At 43.5% G+C, this 22,442-nt stretch overlaps 2 protein-coding genes across 2 annotated transcripts in view; one reads left to right on the plus strand and one right to left on the minus strand.

The window, feature by feature from the left end:
• PRKAG2 (protein kinase AMP-activated non-catalytic subunit gamma 2) overlaps nucleotides 1-22,442 on the minus strand; it is a 237,341-nt gene that overhangs the window by 194,718 nt on the left and 20,181 nt on the right. The gene's annotated exons all lie outside the window — the stretch shown is intronic.
• Nucleotides 7,739-10,133, plus strand: LOC134511374 (acrosin-like). Its single transcript, XM_063325224.1, is given in 7 exon segments — nucleotides 7,739-7,808; nucleotides 8,109-8,272; nucleotides 8,274-8,308; nucleotides 8,627-8,886; nucleotides 9,136-9,281; nucleotides 9,761-9,952; nucleotides 9,954-10,133. Coding segments are annotated over 7 exon segments (1,047 nt in total).

Consider the following 22,442-nt stretch of genomic DNA (forward strand, 5'->3'; position numbering starts at 1 on the left):
TTTCAGCATTCTTTCAGTGCAGAAGGTTGGGCCTATGAAGTAAATTTTGCATTTTGCCCTTGAGGGGCTGAAAGTTAGGATTATCCTGCTTAATCTCAGTCTTTCTCATCCTCTGCTTCCATCACCTCTGCTAAAAATCTCAGGTTCACACACCTACTTCTAGAGGACTATGAGGAGAGAACACGATCAGCTGAAACATGCTGCTCCCCAGACACAGGCCTAGCAAAAGAAAAGCTTTGAAGATAATTGCGACCTGGCCCAACACACCAGTGTGAGCCCACACAGAGCATTCCCAAACAAGCACATGTCCCCAGTCCATCCCTTAGACCCACCTACAGAAAAGCCGAAAGGACACTGGAAGTCTGCACATCCGACTGGACCAAAAAAAGCTCAGGGAGTCATCAGCTACTTAAGCCAGACTCACGTCCAGTTAGTGCCTGCCAACAGCACAAAACCCTACGTGGCTCCCATGGAAGCCGTGTGCCAGGCCTTGCTGGTGGCATCCCAGGTGCTCCTGCCTTCAGAGTCTTCTTGGGGACTCCAGGGAGTGCTAGAGCAGTTCTAGAATATCTCCCAGTGATTCTAGGGGTTCCTTCTGCATCCTGATGAAAAACTAACCCAACCAGTTGAATTTGTCTTCATAGAGACATATCCCCATCTACCATTTACTCTGATGTAAGCCAAGAGAGCAAAACCATTCAGAAATGACCACATTTATCATTTTCTCCAATATGTACGTGCCAACAGCTAGCACAGAAATGCTCTCAGAATTTCCCTGCCTCTTGATGGCTGTTTAAGCCAAACACCCCAGTAAAGTTGTATATGAGAAGAACCAGGCAAAACCCCCATCTTGTCATCCACATACACAAAATCAATCTGAGCTGAGAGAAACACTCCAAGCACCCACGTAGTCCTTTACAGGCATCATTACTGGCCAGAGGACAAGCAACTGAAATTTGCACTACTGACTGAAGACATTTCTTGTAAGATCTACAAAAGGAAGTGACAATCTATAATTTACTTTATTTTTCTAAGTAGGAATACAGCAAGAGTACAGGAAAGAGAAAACATGATTGATAGTCCATATATAATTCAATCTAATTTCACTTAGGAGATCTCAGAGCCTTGTAATCAGTGAAAAATAAATTATTTTTTTTCCCAAAGAGCTATCACCAATTCAACTCAAAATAACTGTAGTTTCAGTTGAAAGAGTGCAGGGTTAGTTTAGAGAATGGAATTTAATGTTGTTCCAAATGATAACGCTCCTAAGCTTTGCTAGTGAAAGAGCCAAACCAGCCCAAAACAACCCACAGCAGACCTTCCAATGTCTGATGACTCTCAAGTACTGTTTGTTAACAAATATCATATATTAATACTAACAACAGTCCAGAATGTGCATTACATTGCTAACAACAGCAATCTCCACAGGTCATGTTTCCCTGCTGATTTCCGTGAATATTTTTGACCACAAATACATATTACATAAAACTTAGGAAGTACTTACATCAATTATAGCAATTAAGAATGACTCCAGGAAAAACATCCGAACCTCTTCAAGTACCTCAACACCCTAAAGTGGTAATTTGGTTCTCTTTGTTGCCTGTCCTACATGGTTGTAAGGTTTTTGAGCAGTTCCTAAATAATGCCGCCTTCAAGCCAAAGAAGTCTAAATTCTAGAGGAAGGCAGCCCAGCAGGCAAACCCTCAGGGTGCCGAGAGCAGAAAGAAATTCTGAAGCCAAAATGCTATTCAGAAGTTTGAAAATAAGTTGTGAATTTCCCCCAAAAAGGCTCTGCAGCCAGGCCTGGCTGAATTGCTGGCTGCCGGGGAAACGTGAATCTGGACGGCTCTTCAAGGGACAAAGCATTCACCTGCTGCCAAGCAGCAACAGGTCTGCACCCATTCCTGAGCTGCCAACAGGCTGAAGCAGCTTTTGCAACACACAGGGCAAATTAGCATGAAAAAGAAGTGCAACAAATTAAAAATGCTATGAAGATGAAGGCAGAAAGTGGTCACAAATTAGGATTTTCCAACCTGTGACTGATTTGTGGGTTGTTCGTCAGTTATTCTGGGTTTATAGGATTGTTACTATAAATATACTCATTAAGCCACTGCAAATATTTGTTGAAGCTGCTCACCTGGTATTCGTTTTTATGGAATCGCATACGGCATTTGTAGGCCAAAGTTTAACACCAAAGTTCAGAGAAACACTGATCGGGTTAATAAGGAGTGGAGTTTACAATAGCATGTAAACAAAACTCCTCAGCCTAGAGAGCTCTACAAACACGTTCTAATTCATCTTCACAATAGCTCTATCGAGGAGATAAGGACAAATTATCCCCCTTTTTAGAAATTAAGGAGAGAAAAACAGAGAAAGTCATTTACCCAGAGCCACTACAGGGGTGAGCAGGAGCTAACGAGCTTTTGATCTTTAGTCACGCACTAGTCGGCACATGTCTCGGATCTACCCGGGCACCGTTTCTCACCACAGCTACCAGATCTGAGGCGAATTCCTCATTGCAAGGTCTGTGCCTGTGTCAATATTGTCAACCGAAATTTCAACAGAAAGACATGGGAATACTTTCTAATGAAACAGTTCGGCAGCGAGATGAATTAAGGACCACTTCTCCTTGCAGGCTTGGCACATAAGTCTCATTAAAGCTAACAACAGATATGAGACTCATGTACAAGACAAAGCGATTAGAGCCTTAAATCCAATCAAAGTCGGGTTTACTACATTGTTCCACTTCAACAACTTCTTTACTGCCTACACTGATGCTGCTTTCCCAAGGAAGTTTATTTGTACTTGTATTCTTCTTTCTGCAACGATTTTTCTTAGAGAAATGCAAATATTCTGTGTTTGGCATCGCTAAGAGGGCTGCCTCTATGAGTAAAAATTGTCACACCTGGATAATTGGGAAGGCGAGGATTAGGGACTGCTACAGAATTAAGGACTTCAAACAAAACTATGAGGAAAGCTCGTAATTCAGTGAAGGCTGAGAAATGCCCAGAGGCATGAAGATGTACTTATGTTCCTTATTTTTCCGTTCAACATGGCAAAAGCGCACCAGGAGATTTTGGGAAATGGCAACTTTCTTCTTGAGCAGCAGGACTCTATTTTCAGAGCCAGGATAGCTCAGCAGTTCATATCTCACACACACAAACATATACAGTTAAACTAGTGTTCAAACTAACAACCAAGAGCTGTGTTTGGTTTTTTACCAAAACCAGCTAGAATCAAGCCAGGGAAGGACTACACCTTGGCATTTTGACTCCGCAAACCCCACTCTGCCTACCTGCTTAGCACAAGGCTGCTCTCCTCCCCGCCGCCCACCACGGCCCCTCGCCAGGTTTGCTCCCACATCCCAGACCTCCAGACCCCAAATCAACAGACAAGGCTGTCTTTTCGAGACCCTTTGCTGCTTACCTGGGCCCAGTGAAAGCTTATAAATGGCATATGTGTATTACACAAGAATTAAAAAATAAAGTGAGCCAAGAAAACATGGTTTACACACAGATGCTGTAAGATGCCAGAGCTGACATAAATTAGGGAATATTTCTAGAGATGTACGATGTGTTACATGATAGGACAGTCTTAAGATTGGCAATAATACAAAGCTCAGTCATTTTTAAGCACAGACAGAGAAAAAAAATTGTGTAGAGTAGCTTCTGAAACATTCCTGTCGCCAAAGGAAATAACACTGCTCTCCAACGGCACAAGAAGCACTTTTTACCCACTCAAATAATAGCCATACTGTCACCTATGTGACCACCAAGGTCTGCAGAGGAAATCTTTAACTCTTTTCTCTTAATTTGTATACAGGTAGTAAACAAAAACATCCAAAAATACGTATTTTTATATATATATATATAAAAAAATATGACTGCATTGGAGTGTTTTTTCTCTCTATCTAGTACTTTTCATCATCCAAATGAGGGAATAACAGAGCAGGAGGCATAACTCTATTCTACAATTTAAGATTCTTCTGGGGATCGATTAATTACGGCAACTACCCAGATGAGGATAAGATAAACATCTTACATGGGTAAGTTAAGAATAAATCACAAACTAATCTAATATCTGAAGCAGTGAACAGCCTCTGAGTCAAAAAGAAACTGCAGATACAATATGCCTTGAATTCTGTAAAGCTTCTTACATTGTCACTCAAAAAGCCCTCAAGAGGGCTTGCCACTAAGGTCGGAAGACTCCTGCATAGCATTACTGTTGGCCTGGTTGTAGGCAGTGCTTTTATTTATTACCTGCGTAAGAGATTAGAGAAGATACTTCATAATAATTATGAAATTATTTCATTTAGACTGCATGAAGTTTCTGAGCTTTCTTAGGGACAGCAAGAGTAACCACTATGATCTTGCAAACTGGGAAATGATCCTCATCCGTGAAATGAAACTCTGTAAACTACAAAGTGCTAGAGAAAGGAGGAAGGAAATGCCTAAATATGAAGCAGGGAACAGCTGGCCATTAGCTGGGCTGCTGAAAGGGATAACTACTTGAGGATGAGTCAGTGACAAGAAACTACTGCAAAAAAGGACAAATGTCACAATGGGTACACTAGGAGAGCTGTCAGACAGCATTAGAGGCAATTTTTCCACTTCATAAGACTTTTATGAGTCCCCTTCTATATCTTTTTTGCCACAGTGCCCCAAAATGGAACAGTCCAGAGAACAAGAGGAGGATTATCAAATATGGCCTGTATGTTGATAGAACTGGGGTTTCAAGACTAGGAAAGAGAAGAAAAGAAATAACACGTCAATGGTCAAATAGTCTCCATGGTCACTAAGCCAAGAACAAAAAATAAATTAACTTAAATTTCAGGAAATAAGTTTTAGGTTAGACACTAGGGATACTTTCCTGTCAGGATGACAACATAATTTAAGAGACTACCAGGGGATGCTGCAGAACCTGCTGCTTTGGAAGGTGGCATACCCTACTAGTAAGAACATCTATCAAAACCAGTTTAGCTAGAGGCGGCCTGATTTCGTTAGCTTTAGAGGCTGGATCCCAGTTTTGTAACATCCCACAAACTCCACTTTCATGGAAAGGGTGGTCTTGGATGAGGAAGGCCGTAGTATCATCTCCTCCTCCCATGTGGATTCAGCAGAGGCAGCTCTTCAACCTGTACATCTGTCTGTGTGCAGGACCAGGAAGAGAGAGTTGGTTGTGGGAGCACCATATGTTGCTTAAGCAGGTGGTCCCTCTTTTCATCGGTCCTGCTGGCTCTGGGTGACCTATTGGCCATTCAGGACCTCAATCCAGTCCAGCTACACCCATCCTGCTTTAGTGCAAGAGGCTGAACTGAGTCGTCTCCTAAGGTCTAGAATGGGAAGCCAGCGCTTCCAGAAGGTGTGTCACAGAGATGGGGCTTAAGACCTTGGCTTTGATTTCATAAAGGCTGAATCCATTTTAGTTTCAATTGTTTTCTACCACAACAGACAATATAATTATGAGCTGTCTGATGATACACACCAGGGATTAAATATAGTTTTCCTAACATCAGACCTGGCTCCCTTCACCACACATCACAAATGGAAAGAGAAACGTATATTTGAATAGTCCCAGTCTTACGTGGCTCTAATAGCTCTCTCACATGCTACAGTCTTACAATCACAAAATTTATAATCATTTTTTTCCCTTTCATTCAGTGCCTATGTGTCCAAATTATTCATGCTAGAGAACAACTTTCCACAAACAGGATTCTATGCAAATTCTATAGTTTTCAACAAATTACATAATTAACAGAGAAAATAACCCCTGAAGCACAGGAACAAACACGCAGATACTGATACCCATTCTTGTTTCTCCCTTCAACCACATCAACTCCATTTTCCCTGTGCACTCAGAACTTTAACCGAGATTGGTGGACAGTGGATTTTAGCCAGTCCTCTACTCCCACAGTGAATGGCCAAGGTCCTGTAGGTGCCAGCCTCTTTGTCTCTCAAGTTCTCTTGTCTGCACAGTCCCCTATTCTTTGGCGCCAGAAACATGGCATTATTTTGGCGGAAACTGCCCCTTCCCTCCAGCAAAACCCAGGGATCACTTTTGGGAAAAGAGAGCTCCAGAAAAAGTACAAAGTTTAACTCACAAACAGGCCAAGTAGATTTTCTGACCAGGTCTTTTTTTATTCTATTTTTACATTGCAAAATGCTCCAACCAGGCTAAAATTCCTCCCAAGCTGTCCACCAAACACTTTAGCTACATCTCAGCATTCTTGCAAAATACACGAGTACCTTCCCTTTTGCTTATGGTGAGAACGCAGTACAAAGACTGCCCATAAAGTCAATCACAGATTCAAGAGCAAAAAGCGTCCTGACTCATTAATGTTCCTCAGCCAACACACCCTTCTGCAATCAGCTCCATAACCCATGAGAAGATGAAGACTGGAGTTGGGAAAGGTGAACTGGTTGTCACTCTTCTGTAACACCGAGTCACACCATTGTCCTTGTTTGCTTTGCTGCTTATGGATGTTTCTTCATACGCGGTCTGGGTAACACTGATGAAACCAGAAACACTGATGAAAGCCCTGTTCCACCATAGTGGGCTTGCTGTGATAATATTTATATAATATGTAAGTGCTGAGAGTGCACGGGTGAAATATGACCCAGGCATGGTACGACATTTAATAATTAATCAAGTTTTGGAGCTTCAAGGTACAGAAACATTGGCCTGATTAGTGTCAAAGCAGTAAATACTATATTTGAGAGTGGTTTAGTACAAGCGCAGAAGAGAGGAAAGGGAATTTGAAGCAGCCGTGTCATCCAAGGGACCAGGTTGCTCCCCCACCTTTCATGAGCTTTGAGGCTGCCATTCTTCAAGCCACTGTTCTCTACACTCCAGGGACCAAGCTCTGCTCAGCAAATGCAACGCACGTGGCTGGCTCCTGCTTCTCGCCCATGACTGCTCTGCACTCCAGCATGTAGGCAAGGCTCCCCCATACAGCTGCAGAAGGCAGATCAATGAGATGAGGCTGATACAGGATTTCCCAAAGCCATGGAGAACGGCATGTAGGGCTGAGCACAGGAGCATCCTTCTCTGCCTAGAGCTTAAAATTGCATGTCTTTGGCCACGCATAGCATGCGGCACAACTGCCCTTGTTGGTGTTGGCCCAGAAGGGCACTATAACTCATAGACAGCAAGGACATGAAGCCTGGCGGAGGGTGTTGCTGTGCCTTTCACCATGCTTTGTGCAGGACAGTTGACACTGCTTGGGTGTGCTTGGCTTATTTGGCTTGCACATCACTGCTTGCCTGCTGCGGCTGTAACCTGATGGGTTCTTCAACACCCAAACAGTAGTTCTGTTCTCTGGCGTACATTTTTTGGGAAGGACCTGGTGGCAAACAGCTGCAGACAACAGGGTGGCAGTGAACTTCCCAAAGAGGCTGTGATGCCACACTTGCTTTTTCCTGCTAGCTGTTAGCAGGCAGTGCTGGAGCCAAGTGCTCCTCCCTGCCACGGGGTCTACACATCCTCATCCTGCAAGCAGAGCCTTCAGCCAGGGGTCTGCTGGGGGTGTCCACTCACAGCTTCTGCCTCCCCTCCTGCTTGGAACCTCCCACGTTGCCTCCCTCTCAGGAGGCCACCGTGCCCAGCACCTGGAACCAGCAACTCTGTGACATCAGCCCCAGGAACAAGGGCACCGCGAGTACTGCAGGCACTGCGTTGGCTGCTGCATTGGTGGTGATGAACCCTTGGTTCTTGCAGCTGCCACATGCCACTGGTAGTGATGAATTTTATTCCCCTCCTCGTCCTGCTGGCCATGTGCTGGCCCATGCCGGCACATGGGACAACTGTGGGTAAGCAGCCCAAGGCTCTGGGAGGGAGCTTGGGCAACCCTTATGGGGTTCACTGGAGGGTGTCCGCTTGTCCCCCGTGGCTGTGCCACATCTTCCGAAACCCTTTGTGGTAGCTTCAGTTCCTTGCCAGCAGCCAAGTGGCTGCTACAACTCATCTACTGGGCTAAAGCAGAAACAGGGCCGTACGTACGCACACCCCATGGGCTTCCCTGGCCCTGTTGTCCATGCAATGCCTTGTGGGGAAGGAAAAAGGCTGGCCTTCAGCCTGAACAGGACAGTAATGAGTTTCTGGTTACGGAGGGACCTGTAGGCTCTGGCCCATGGCTTCTTACTGCAGCACCTCATGCATTGCAGGTGGCACAGATGCCCAGCTGGGGGCCTGGCCCTGGATTGTCAGCATCCAGGATCCCTGGGAAACAGGCACAAGGCGTATATGTGGAGGGTCCCTCATCAGCCCACAGTGGTGGGCTCACAGCAGCCCACTGCTTCATCGAGGCCAGGTAAGGCGGATCAGGGAATGGGGATAGTCCCACAACACCAGCAGGTGCCCTGTCTGCAGCACCATGTGCCGCTCCTATCTCGGTTCTTTGCCGTATGCTCAGTGCCCAGCATAGAGACTGCTCAGGAGAAGGCTGGGCTCATGCCACTGCTTCCTAGCAGCCCCCAGCTCAATAATCCTTGTGCCTAAGGCATGCTAGGGCAGTCGCACCCTCCACAGTGCTGCTTTCCTCTCTCCCCTGGGAAGCAGAAGGCAGGGAACTGCTGGGCTACCGTAGCACATGGCTCTGCTCCCTCTGACCCCTCTCTCCATCTTCCAGGCATGTCGCGATGTGGTGGGTGGTGATCAGGGTCGGCCAGTTGACTCAGCTAGGCCCTGAGGCCCAAGTGCGCAATATTAAGCAGGTTCATGAACACTACAGTAATATCTCAGAGAGGAACGACATTGCATTGCTGGAATTGGACCAGCCTGTCCAGTACAGCTACTACACACAGCTCACCTACGTGCCCGATGCCCCACTGAGAGTGTCAGAGCTGAGAACCTGCCACATCAGTGGTTGGGGCTCCACGACTGCAAGATGTGAGTTCCCAAAAAGTCCTGAGTGCCAGCTTGGCACACTGGGGAGATATGTTGGGCTTCCTGACAGCAGAGTCAGGCTGGAGGGACCTCAGAGATGGGCCTGACCCATTACCCAAAGCAAGACAGAAGGGAAACACCAGTACAATGCCTTCAAGATGCAAAGCCAAGCCCTAGGGAACGGGTTCACCCAGACAGGGGAGGAGAACTGGCAACAAGCTGCTAGGTTTTAATTCCTTTCTGTGCTCACAGCTGGAGGATCAACTGATCTTCTGCAGAAGGCCAAGGTTCACCTCATTGATGTCAACCTCTGTAACTGCAGCCGATGGTACAGAGGGGCCATCCACACCCACAACTTGTGTGCTGGCTGTCCGCAGGGTGGCATCGACACCTGCCAGGTACGAGCCTGCTACAAGTCAAGCCCCAGCAGCACAGGCAGTCCCACCACAACCACCCAAACACACCCTGGTGCATGCTTTGCCTGGCAAGTCACCCTCCCACTGCTGAGTCCTCACTGCTGTTGGGGCTCACCTCCCCTTCCCCAACTGCAGGTCCTTGCCCAGTGTCCCCCTTGTCCCAGAGGCTGGGAACTCTGCACAGAAAGCCCATCCAGTGCTCTTGGCAGCCCATAGGTCCAGATCCCAATCCCAGAACATCCCTCTTCCACACATCACAATCACTGGGCAGAAAGAAGAGAAAGATCTACCTTGCAGGCCCATAACCCCCTCCCAGACAAGGTTCTGTAGGCTTCAGCACCTGAGCAGAGCCTTTCTGTGCAGTGAATAGAGCTCTGGCAGGTGCTGTGAGAGAGAAGGAACCAGCCATAGCGCGACAGTGGCCACCCAACACCACCTCAGTCCTCTCTCCTCTGCTGCAGGGTGACAGCGGTGGTCCTCTTGTGTGCAAACACAACAACGCTGACCAATTCTGGCTGGTTGGAGTGACCAGCTGGGGGAAAGGCTGTGCCAGAGCAAACCAGCCCAGAGTCTACACCTCCACTCAGCACTTTTATGACTGGATCCTGGTACAGGTGGGACTGCACCCAGCAGTAAGGGCTACTCCCAGCATCACGGGCATGGAGTCATTTTCTCACCGCTTCAACCACCTTTCAGACGCCAAGGACAATATCAACACAATTGAGCAGGTTTAGCTCCTGCCCATTTCCGCTCCAGAAGCTGGTGGAATTCTTTACTCAGCTGCAGGAGCTCTTGCAGGTCCTAAGGGGAAAAAAGGCTGGAGCAGCAGGATGAACAGGATCCAGTACAGGCTGCAGTGTTCCACAACCATTTCCTTCTGGGGCAATGCCTGCTGATCCAAAGGCACCTTCAGTGTCAAAGGTCTGCTCTGTCCTGCCCACACTCCTCTGAATGCACACAAATGCTGAAGCTGACTTAGTTCTTGAAATAAAGTTGCCAATTTTCACAGCTAACCATGCTTCAGCTCAATTCAGTCTCCTGTGCAAGGCAAGAGCTTCCATGCCCGGCACCCGCAAAATGAGGCTACAGGCAGAGAAGTAGGGCACAAAGGGAAAGAGTCACTCAAAAGGGCTGAAATCATGCCTGGTCAGAGAGGAGGGTGCTCAGGGCCACCACACGATGGAGAAGACTGGCACATTAAGCTAGAAAGAGGATAGGAAAATTGATGTGACATGCAGACAACTTTGGGGGTCTGCATTAAGGCACACAAGCTGATGACCAGGGCCTGGTGTAAACCTTAGCTAACTGGACAGACCATGCAAACTCCCCAGCGTGACAAGAGAAATTGCTGGTCATAGCAAACAGAGTGAGAAGCTGACAGGAGTTACAGCGCCATAAGGAATACCCAGATTTCACAGGTAGTTAAGGGGGACTGACGTGGGAGGTGGCCCCACTTCACACATAATTGAAGGAAGAGTTGGGGTCATTTTGGGAAGATCCAAAACGGTTTGGGCAAGGACAGCAACCATCTTTAAAGGTGTTTTATTATGAGTGCAGAAGTGAGGAAGGAGAATTTAAAGCAGACAAAAATGTAAAGCTTTTATTTCAACACAGTTCTTTCTTTATTCCTTTTGCTTTTAGCTGGAGAAACACAGGCATGGTACAATGCCCAACCAGCCATGCAGCAACCTGTCCAATTTACAGCAGTGCTTGGCAATTTAAGGTTTTCCTTCAGGTGCTGACAGTCATGATGCAAAAGAAAAGCCACATGACTGATGACATGCTCTCTCTCTGGAAATACAAAATAAAAGAGAGATGGGGGGAAAAAAACCCAAACCTTCCTGTTTAGGTGGAGTTTAAGAATTAGACAAAGAGAATATACTGTTACATTATGTCCATCTTTCTGTCCCAGATGGATAAAGACATTCCTTGGGATGACAACAAGAAAGGCCCACTGTGGCGACAGGTTGGGCAGGCGGAGGACAGGCGGCTGGCAGTCACAAAAGCAGGACATGCTTCCTTTGGCCCCCAACTCCCCAGATATCAGATGCAGATTGTTAAAATCTCTGGTGACCAATGACAGATGCCAGGAAGTGGTAGTGGTCTTCTTCTCATTTAGAAATAGGACCTTATTTCCACCAAACAAATTTTGATCCCCCATTTCTAATTCTAGTCATCTCTTGTTTGCAATTATTGTCTTAAAGTAGTCCTTGGGGACATCACCAAGCCCAATTCATTCTTTTGCTCTGAACTATATTGACCTCCATAGAAAAACAAATGTTACTTCAGAGAAATTAGAGAACAGGCCCCGGGTAAAGCTTTCTGTCCCTTTTTTTTTGTTTTGGTTGGTTTTGGTTTGGTTTTGTTTGTTTGTTTGTTTTGGTTTTTTTGGAGAACAGAAACCAGATTTACAGTCTGAAACTTTCTGTATCACCTTCAAAATTTTTAAATATGGGTCAAATTTGTAGTGTAAGGAGCTTAATTATTCTTTTAAAACACAATCTATGTTTTCCCACAGTTATCCTATACTGCATTATACAAGTAACCAGCTCAATTGTACAAGGGAGGCTAAGAAAAGACATTTTCACCATGGCATTAGAGATGACAACTGCTGGAGGCAGGTTACCAGACTTAACTGACAAATTATTTCACCTGCTATTGCAAATCCTGCATTCCTAAGTACTTTAGACAAACCTCTTCATAAACCCCTTAATCTGCCACTTGAAACAATTCCCAGGCTGGAACATTCAACTCAAAATAATATGAAGTTAACCCTGACCAAAGAAAACTCATAGCTTTAAAAAGATGTGCTCTACAACAAATTTAGCCTGAGTCAGATGCGTGCAAGTTCATTCAAAGCTGAGTGATCTGTAGAGGCAGAGGTTTATCTTTTACGATGGGAAGAACCGAAAGGAAATTAAAGGTTAAAATGGATTAAGATAAAAATAATGCAAATGAAGAAGCCACAAAGAAACAGGAACTACAAGGTGAATAATTTTTAACAAAACCCAAAATACCAAGGTATAACGAGGAGGTTGAAAAAGGTAACTCATTAAACTGACAATATAAATGAATTAATATAGCAGAAAGTTTTCCTTAACTGTTTGTAAATTAAAATATGTGTATATAAACCTGTCCAGGTCAACAGCAATTTTATTCCTGAATTAAGATGCTGTTGTTGGGGAGTATAAAATCTTCTCAGATGTAGATTAGAATTCCTAAATCCTGGAAGATTTAGGAAACAACAGAACACCGAATTAAGAGCCATCTCTGTCACTGACATACTTTCTGACTTCTAGTAAGTCATTTCTCCTGTGTTTGGTTCTGTTGAAGCCCTCCTCAGCGTATACCATAAATAATATAAACTTCTCATAGCAAAATTTTTCTTTCACTGTATGTCTATATAGGGTCTAGCACCCAGAGGAACCAGGATTTTACCTTAAAGCAAGCAGTAACAAAGAGATTTGTAAATCCCTCAAAGGCTGTTCTTCCCACATAGTTCGATTGCAGCAGAGGCCAAGGAATGTTAAACAGAAATTTCTCCATTAATCCAAGCACTTGTGTTTGGCCTGGTGTATCCCTTCCACTGGTGATCTCCAGTTCAGAACGTAACTGTCACTGAAGCCTCAAATAAGTTAATTACAGGTAGAACATCTGATGAGGAATTTAAATGTAAAGCAAAAATCCAGCTTTCAGTCCTCCCATGAGTACAGAAGTTAAAAACAATCTGCACAAGAAAGACAATCTGATGTACTGTCACCTGATAATTTGTAGTCTGTGTTTGACAAGGATCTACTAACGCTGATTCAAGGAGATTTGTGCATGATTCAAGTTCATTATGCAAAGTGGAAGGGACTTCCACGTCTCTTGTCCCATCTCCTGCTGAAAGCAGGGTCAACAGTGAACTCCAACCAGGTTGCACAGGGCTTTAGTCAGTCTTGTCTTGAAAACCTCTGAAGATTCATAATCTTTGATGATCTGAAATAAACCACCCCTTTCAAAACAACACAGGAGTTCTGGCCTCAAAATAATTTTTTGTGTGATACTCTTCTAATTCATTCTGACATGGAAGCATTTTACTATCGTACTGAAGGTGTTTCCATCTCACCTTCTCTCTTTTAGCCCAGAAGGCTCAAAAGACATCTGCAGTCCTAAAATCACCAGAAGTTGCATTGATCATAGAGTGAAATTCTGAATGAAAAATGTAAGCGAGATGGAATTTCCTCAGGTTTCAGTAGAGCAAGTCCCTGGCTACAGGGCCCCAGATATGCAGAGATGTGAACCTAAACTCAGAAATTCTTGCTCTGAATGATGGTTGATTATTACATTAATTTTAAGGAGACAAACTGCATTTTCAGCAGCCTATCAGTTTCTTAACCAGCAGATGAGTCTAAAAGGCATTTTTCTAAGATCAAAACAGGACCATAAGATCAGAGGATAGTTCAGGTTGGAAGAGTCCTACATAAATCTTTATCCCAACCTCAAGCTTAAAGCATGGTCAGCCATGAGGTCAGACCAGGGGTTCAAAAGAAAAATATTGCCACACCATCAAAGTGACTCTACAAACACTCCATATTTCAAAAAAGGAAAAAAAAAAAAATCATATTTTTAATTCAGCATCATCTCAGTTTTTTGGAAAACACATTTAGAACATTCAGTTTCGGTTACGCAGGAAAACAGACAATATTGGGTGGATAGTGAATTGTTTGTGTGTTATATAAGACATTGGTTAAAAATCCATGTGACTTCAAAGGGAGATTACACAAGATTATAGACCTAGGGTGAAATTCTGGCTCTGATTAAAATCACTGGCAAAAATCCCACTGGCTTGACCACTGCCAGGATTTCACCTCTAATCTGAAGTGCCCATGTTTTACTATGAAAACCCACCCACCCAAGATGTATCCTACGAGTGCATCTCTCTGCAACAATAAAGCCTGGACAACTTTTTGTGATCTCCCCCAGAGCTGTATGTGGGTTTTGTCTCATTTTTAAGATATTCTCTCTTCCACTGCAGATTTTTCTTTCTATACAAATTAGGAAGGCTGTGTATGCAAGCAAAAACAATGGAACTGTCTGGGCAAAAAAAGCTATAAAACAGATTTTTCTGTTCTTTCAAGCCACGGCTTTAGGAAAAGGAGCACAGAAGCCTTCCATTTCACAGCCTTTCCCACCTCTGGTGAAGCTGGGGAGACCATGCTCCATCTTCAGTAATGGCCCAAGGGTGTTATCCTGACACACAGTAGCTTGCAGTGCATCCTTTAGAAAAGCACCCTGAGATCAGGGCAGTGCCTGAGAGACCCAGCTGAGCACTGAGGTTGGGAATACTGTTCACATCAGCATTTCATCTGCTCATCCATGTTCTCCTTTTTAACGTCCACCTGCTTTAACCACAAGGACACTACCAGGGACCGTGACTGAAAAAACAGCCTAAAAGCAATCACTGAAGTGTTCCTTGTGCTATAGATGATGTTTCATGTGGAGACTGGCAGCCAAAAGGCAAACAGAATAAAAAAAAAATTCAGATCCTGATTCTTACAGTGTTTCCTCATTCCCTGGGGCAAATCCCACTTGACTGTTCCAGCGTGCCCTGCACCAGCAAGCACGAGGCCAACAACTCTACACGTAACCAATACAGCAACAGAGAGAGGCCCAGCCACCTTCCGTGCTATCCAACAGGAGATCACCCGCAGCTGTCAGTGCACAGTTAAAAACACGCATGGTATAGCCCCCTCGGATGCTGTCTGGGGATACTTGCTCTCCCCAGCAAGCATAGGGGTTATGCATTATCATATATTCTGCCCTGTCAGGTAAACCCAAGGTATCCCACCTTCCATTGCTGGGAACCCATCCCAATGCTACCATTTGTTTCACTCGTGCTTTCAACACAGCTCTGCAGTTCAGCAAGAGGTTTCCCCAGCTACAAAATGAGCATAATGCTCATTTACAGCAAAAGTGTTGTGACAGTTAACTGTATAATGCTTGTAAAGGCCTCTGAAAATATAAATCACTATACTGTTCAATTATTAACCTTGCTTATTATTGCTTATGCAGAACTTTGGGTTGGGGTTTACAAAGGCAAGAGAAGATTAATTATAACTTGTCCTAAAAGCAAAATAGGAGGAAGTGGAACACCCTTAATTTTGCTCTCATGAAAAAACACAGTCACTTAGAGCAGCCTGAAGATGCTGAGATCACCAAGCTCATTAGCCAGCGCACAAGAGTGCTCAAGTGAGCACTAAGCACACAGCCCACAAGAAAGAGATCGGTTGATTCCTGCCTCTCAGCAGCACACAGACCAGCAATACAGTTTCATAAACATCAAATGCTCTTTCTCAGTCTGGCCCAGTGACAAACCTTAACACGGACACAACTGAAAAGCATCAACTTGGGAAAGAACCTCTTCCCAAAAGCCCAGCTGTGCATTCTGTCATAAAGTTTGCTTTTTGTAATCTGCTACTGTCAGAAACTTAACACAGCAATAATAATTTCAATTTTGTGGTTAGTAGAAAATATCAGAGTCTTCAATGCAAGTTTTAAAGTTTTCAGTGCTTTAAATACAAGCAGTGTACTCTTCTGTGCACATTGCAAACACCATGTGACTGTTACAGCGCTGGGCTGTGGAAGGAGCAGGAGAGGCAGCTGTGGATGCAGGGAGACAGGTGCTTTATTAATGTGTGCTCAGAACTGATATGGAAAGTCCAACACAATTTCTATGTAAAATTACACCCCTGGTAAGCCTGGAAATGTGTAAAACACAACACGTGAAACAGAGACAGCACTGCTCTTGCTTTTAGAGAAGCTAAACAACTGTCTAGTTTCTTCAAAAGGCCTGTAGGATCCACAAATTTTTTTTTTCCTGCCAAAAATAATCATATCATAGACTTAAATCTATCACAGACATCTTGCACTATGAACTCTACTCTCCACAAGTATCAACATCCTTGTACTCGTCATTGACCAAACAGATGAAAGAGCTAAATAACGAGAAGTTAAACCACTGCTAGCAATAATTACAAAGTCAGTAATTTTTTACCTTGATCATATCTCAGTAAAGAAGGAAGCACTGCACTTTAGAAGACCTCAATACAGAGATTATCAGAGTTGAGCAGTTTAGGTACCTCTGCAAGTGAAAAACTTTTGCCGGCTGCAGTAGCAGAGCAAGCTAACAGCAAGCTATTAGCTTAGACCTCTTTGGCTGAACACACTGTATGTGCTAATCAGAATTAATATGCTTGATTCAGCCACTATTTCTTTATTTGGATCTAAGTGTTCACAAAATCAGCAGGGATTTTTTTTTTTTTTTTTTAAAATCTTGCTGCAGATGGAAATTTCCATACTACAGTTCTGCAATGATTGTAAACAGGAGACTGGTTTCAACATCATCAGATCTTAACCCTTTATATAAAGAACAGTGGCTGAATGATCTGCAGGGCAGGGAGACCAGGGCAATCCAACACGGGCTCTGGGCAAAAAGGAGGAACAGAAACTGAGAATTACATTTCTGCTCAGCTCCCCTTTTTGAAACTGTAATGACGAAGAAGAAATAGGAAAACAGTAAAAGAAAAAAAGATAAAAGAAACAATAAGTCACTAACTTTGCAGAACTCAACACTTTAAAGTCTGCATCTGCTCCTTAACCCAATATTACATATTAGGTTGCACATGACAAAGTAAACAAATGATAAGAAAAAAGCTTATACAAATTCTACAAGACTCCTTCCAACTCCCTCCCCTCCTAGTTCAAGAGGTATACACACTTTTAATACTGTATGACTTCATTTTTGAACCATGGCATCCAAAGTTTGACATCTTTAGTCTTTTGTCATTAACCTGAAAAGCAAAGAGGGACAGAGTATGCATCCTGAAATACAATCTTTCTCATTCACATTACCAGGCTGCTGTGTAGGAGGAAAAGCAGACAATGCTGTGGGCATCCTCCATCCATGTGCCATATCCCTCCAATTTGCTGTATGTGCTGGAGATGCAGCGACTTGGCCTCGTCATACCTTTAATAGAGCATGTTTTCCAGCAATATGCGTACACAGGAAAAGGAGACGAGGATTCTGAGTTTCCAACTCTTGTCCTGTGCACAGCAGTTGAGCTACTTCAGGATATACCTCAATCTTCAGACATCAATGGAGGGATTAAATGTTTCAAGGGTGTATTTATATAATCCGGGCCTAAGCTATTTGAGGAATAGATTGTCCCTGCCACACCTCTCCATGGGCAGCAGCCAGGCAGGTTTGCTTTGTATTCCCTCCAAGAAAGAATAAAATTAAATAATAATAAAATAACAGTTTGTAAAAGCCCAATATCTAAACAATACCTAACAAGTTCCATAGTGATTTGGAGTTAAATCCCAAATTCCAAGTCTTCCTTAAGGCTTAAGTTATAAATCAAATGCAAAACTGTCAAAAGCTTGCGTCACACCTAGCAAACACAGACACATATTTCAAGTTCAGAAAGAACATTTCAAACCCTTGAAATACAACCACGCTGCTTAACAAACACACGTTCTCCAAGCAGAGATGGTTCATGACTTCTGTACTTCATACGGAGAAGTGATCCAGCCTTGTGCAGCTTGCAGCCTCCATTGGAGAGGACTTCCCCCCAGAGTCTCATTTGGATGCTCACTCCTTTCATGAGATTTACTAGACTTGTTTGCTGTCTGTGGTTTAACATGCTACTCTCACAAAATCCTCTTGCTATGCTGTTACAGCAGTCTGAACAAAACCAAAAGTCAGATCCAAACGTTTAAGCCTCCTTCTACTTCTGGCATATTTGGTCCCTTTAGTTCTACATCCGCTAATAAAAGACGGCATCTCATCTGTGATGCAAAACCAACCAACCATCTATCACACTCATGAACTGAAATCTGTGAAGTACCATACCACCAATAAAACCATATTTTACCGAGTCCTTTCAAAATAAGATGAATCTTCTCCCTTACAAGGGGTTTCCTTTTATTTTTTGCTTAAACCTAACTGGAGGGAGCTGGAAAGCCTGGCCCTTTGTGAGCACCAGTCCCTTGAATTGCTTGTCTGAGTGTGCAGCCTATGTATAGTTTTTGATTAATATTTATTTGACCATTTTGACTTCATTCTGAGTTCTGCATATTGTTGTGGGCCTGGTTTCACTAAACTGTCAGTGATCCCTGTAAGTTAGATTTTTTAATTTTATATGCATTAACATGGATACTTTTTGAGACTGTTTTTATTTAAAAAAAAAAAAAGGTGTCACACAAAAATAGCTACTTTCATACACATGTGAGCAGGGGCTATCGTTTGCTGCTGAATTATTGCATAGATTTGAACACACTGCTCTGAGAAAAGATCTGTAATTGTTTAGCGGTTGGGCTGCTGGCAGAATTCCCTGCCTGGGGCTGTTTTTATAAATAGGCCTGAGGACAAACAAACAAACTACTAATAAGAAGTCGACTGTTCTGTTTTGAAGCAGCCCTGCTTTGTGTTGTCCAGCACACGAGACACTCGGATGGCAAATATAGCAAAACCCGTGGCAAGAAGTAAGGGTAGATCATGCCAGGAATCAGTGGCACTTCTATTTCTCTAAAATGCTAAAATTTCAGTTCACTAAAATAAGCTTAATTTGGGGGAAATACCAAAATACACAAGGCTGTGTATGGCTGTGCTGTTTCGGATCTCCATTTCCACTATTAGTAGGTAAAGTTAAGAAACCAGGTAAAATGGCTTATTACCAGACATCACCAATGCCTTAAAGCCTGCTGAATGCCTAAAGCAAGCTGGTCTTGCATTTTCGATAACTTTTTTTCCACCATGTCCCACTCATAACTACATCAAAGATCTGCACAATACTCAGGACATCCTGTTTGACTCTTATGAAGTTCTCAAATTTGTCAAGAACACAAAGGTATCTCATCACACCTTTTACTGGGAGCTTCTCTTTCCATAGGTAATCCGCTGAGTACTTAAACAAAAGCAAAGGTCAGATTTTCTGCCACCTCTGTTGCAGTCTGTTCACCTAATCTCATCACACTGCAAAATTTTTTCTTGCTTTCAATGTTTTGTGAAGGTGATTTAGGCTTCCCAGCTAAAAACTCAAACCCACTTATTGGTCCTTCAGTACCTTTCTTTGAGAAAGACACTCTCCCTTGGATATCTTTCTCTGGTATTTCATATACTTCTCTTTCCGGAAATAACTACAACATAAGTAGAAGTCATTTTTCACCTTTGGCCTTGGAAGCTTATTTTTTACCAATCAATGGAAGAAGGGGGAGTTTATACAGGAAAACCCCATCCTGATGCAGTAACTCTTTGAAGCAGTGCAGCTATGGTAAATTATTTTAGAGGAAGGTAAAGCAAATTAGGCCCCTTACCCTTTTACATTTCTCTTCTGTTGCTTATGGATCTCTGTTACTTGGAAGATGATCTTCACCAGCCTCTATTGGCCCTGGCTTCCTTGACATAGACATCATAACTTTGCTGCCTGCTGCCCCTTTTCTCTGCTAAGCTTCTTCTTGGAGGGGCTTATTTTTCCTTTCCATAATTGCACTGGTTTTGCTTTTTTTTGTCTTTTGTATTCTCCTTGGAGAGCATAGTTTGTCCCCACAACGCTCCTCAAAGACTTAGCAGCTCTCTTATCTCTTTCTTTATGTCATTCAGCATTAGCAGCTTAGTCTGCGAAAACAAATCCTCTTTTTTGCTGATAAGAAGAGACACTTAGGCTCTTCCTTCCCCTTTGTTTTTCCCTCGCTTTGGAGGGAAGATCTAGCCAGTTCTAATGCCACTTCATGTGATGATGCAGGCAAGAACACGAAGTCTAGTGGACCATATGCAATTACTATGTGAGCACTTTTCTGGTAATACCCAGAAATGATGGAGTCAGCACGGATTAAGGAAACAACGAAGCGCTCAGCATTTACGGCAACACATTGACGCATTTCAGGGTATGCGCTGCAGCCCCAGGGGAAGCAGCAGTAACATTGCTAGGACAGATGAAAAGACTCTAGGTAACAGTATGAAAACACATTTGCCCAGAAAAAGATCCTCTCTGGAGGAACTACATTGGTCCCAATAGCAGCAGAGCAGAAAGAGGAGCTAGTAGGAATAGTAGTGGAGAGAGCAGCAGCTGGTTTCTCTCCAGAATCACCAGCCACAGAGACACAGTTCCCTTGGCACAGCAAATGCCATGCAGCCCTCCCAGGCAGTGCCCTCATAAATCAGCTTCACTGCCACAAGATGAATTTGTACTTGGTGGAATTTCAAATGGTCCACAGTCCGCAACAAAAAACTATCACAGCTTTCAGCAAAGCATAACTTCTCAGACCTCCACAGGATGGTGGCTGGGGGAACAGACACCAAAATGGACACCAGCACCTTCTCAAGGGGATCCAGATTGGCAGGTGAGGCAAAGGCAATGCCAGGCCAGGGGCTAGGCAGTACCTGCTTTCTGGATAAATGGACTACTACAGGACTGTTAATCCAGCAACATTTCCAGAAGCACTAAATCCACAGGAAAAGAAAAACAAAATCCTTACTAAAGCATAAGCATTACCAAATAAATTACTTAAACACTTCACAACATTAGTTTACATACATGCAAACAGCTTTCCTCTTGAAATCTTGCTGCTCCTCATCAGGTATCTAACAGCACAAGAAAACCTTCAGAGCACCTACTCACACAAGAAGGGGGGAAAACGACATTCTTTTTCAGCTTTAATGAAAACAGTTGTTTCTGCAACTTTCTGCCACCCTGCTATACCACAGCTGCTCCAGCCCCACCGTCAGCTTTAGCCAATTGTAAGTCATCAGTTTTCAGCACACAATGCAGCTGAAAGCCAATTCGGCTGGTAGCGCTGCTGGAAAGGACTCATTATTTGCCCAGGTCTTGTATTAACCTTTTATTTCCCTTTAATATCACCACTGAAAAAAGCACAGCTCACATTCTGCAAAGAGACCAGAGAAAACAGATAGAAAAAGAGGAGGGGAAAAAAAAAGATTAGAAAAGTTTATAAAATGTAGCAGAAGAAAAAAGAAACAAAGCTTTAAAAATTATTCCAAGCATTATCAGCCTCTCAAGCCAGCTGGAGAAGACACTGTAGAAGAATCTGAGCAACTTCTACTTCAAATGAACTCAGCTTCTCTCAAGAACTACATACCCTGCCAATAAAAGAAGTGTGAAAAGCAGGTCACCCTAAACAGAGGAAGACCAAAGTGTAAGCAGGCTTAGCTCCAAAGGTCGTGTTGTTTTAGCCAAACCCCCAAACAGCTACCCCATCTGCTTCCCCTAATCACTCTCTCTACTGTAAATGTAAAGCTCTAGACAGCTACAACTGCTACAAGGATGACAGATAAACAGATGATGTTTAATTCTGTCCTAAAAATTTGGTCAAATAATTAGTTTGTCTTCCTGCACTAAACTGATCTATTTTCACTCATAGTTCTGCAACAAGAGGTCTATAGGCTATAAAACCTATAGCAAACACAACGCAAATACTTAGCAAACACAACCCCTGTTTTAGTGGGCTATGATTTGATAAACTTCGGCAGATGTTCCCCTCAGATAAACATTTTTTCAAGCTAGGTTTTAGCTAAAATCAGGATAAAAATGGCAAAGTTAGAAAAAGAAATTTTTTGTCAAATAAAAAAATATTTATACCATTTAATTGAAAAGAGCTATCACTGTTGCTAATACCATGAAATCTTGGGGCAACACAGGTCTGTCTTGTGCCATCTGTGTGAGACACTGCCCAACTCAGGCCTAGTGATAAGCCAGACAGCTGTGGGAGAGATCTCAATTTCTTAGTAAATTCATCCAAGATTTAGTTTGTACACAGCAAACCCTCTGTTACCCACCGTACATCCTCCTTCTGTTTCTCTTTGCCACATTGGGCCACTCAAGTGCCAGCTACGAGAATTGAGAATGCTCTCTCTTGCTGGCATGCCTGGCAGCACAGAGGACAACTAGGAATTTCAAGTCCTCAGTGCAAAGAGAAGCAATAATCTTTCCATGAGATAGTTTACTGAAACCTAGGTAAACAACCTTAATATGTTTAAGCTAAACCAGGCACCTTGGTGATGATACCAAGCTACTGGGCTCACTCCTTAACAGAAGCACCAGGATATCTCACAGGAAGGACTGGATAACATCAATGAGCGGAGAA

The sequence above is a fragment of the Chroicocephalus ridibundus genome, chromosome 2 (assembly GCF_963924245.1).
Source record: "Chroicocephalus ridibundus chromosome 2, bChrRid1.1, whole genome shotgun sequence".
NCBI classification, from domain to species: domain Eukaryota; kingdom Metazoa; phylum Chordata; class Aves; order Charadriiformes; family Laridae; genus Chroicocephalus; species Chroicocephalus ridibundus.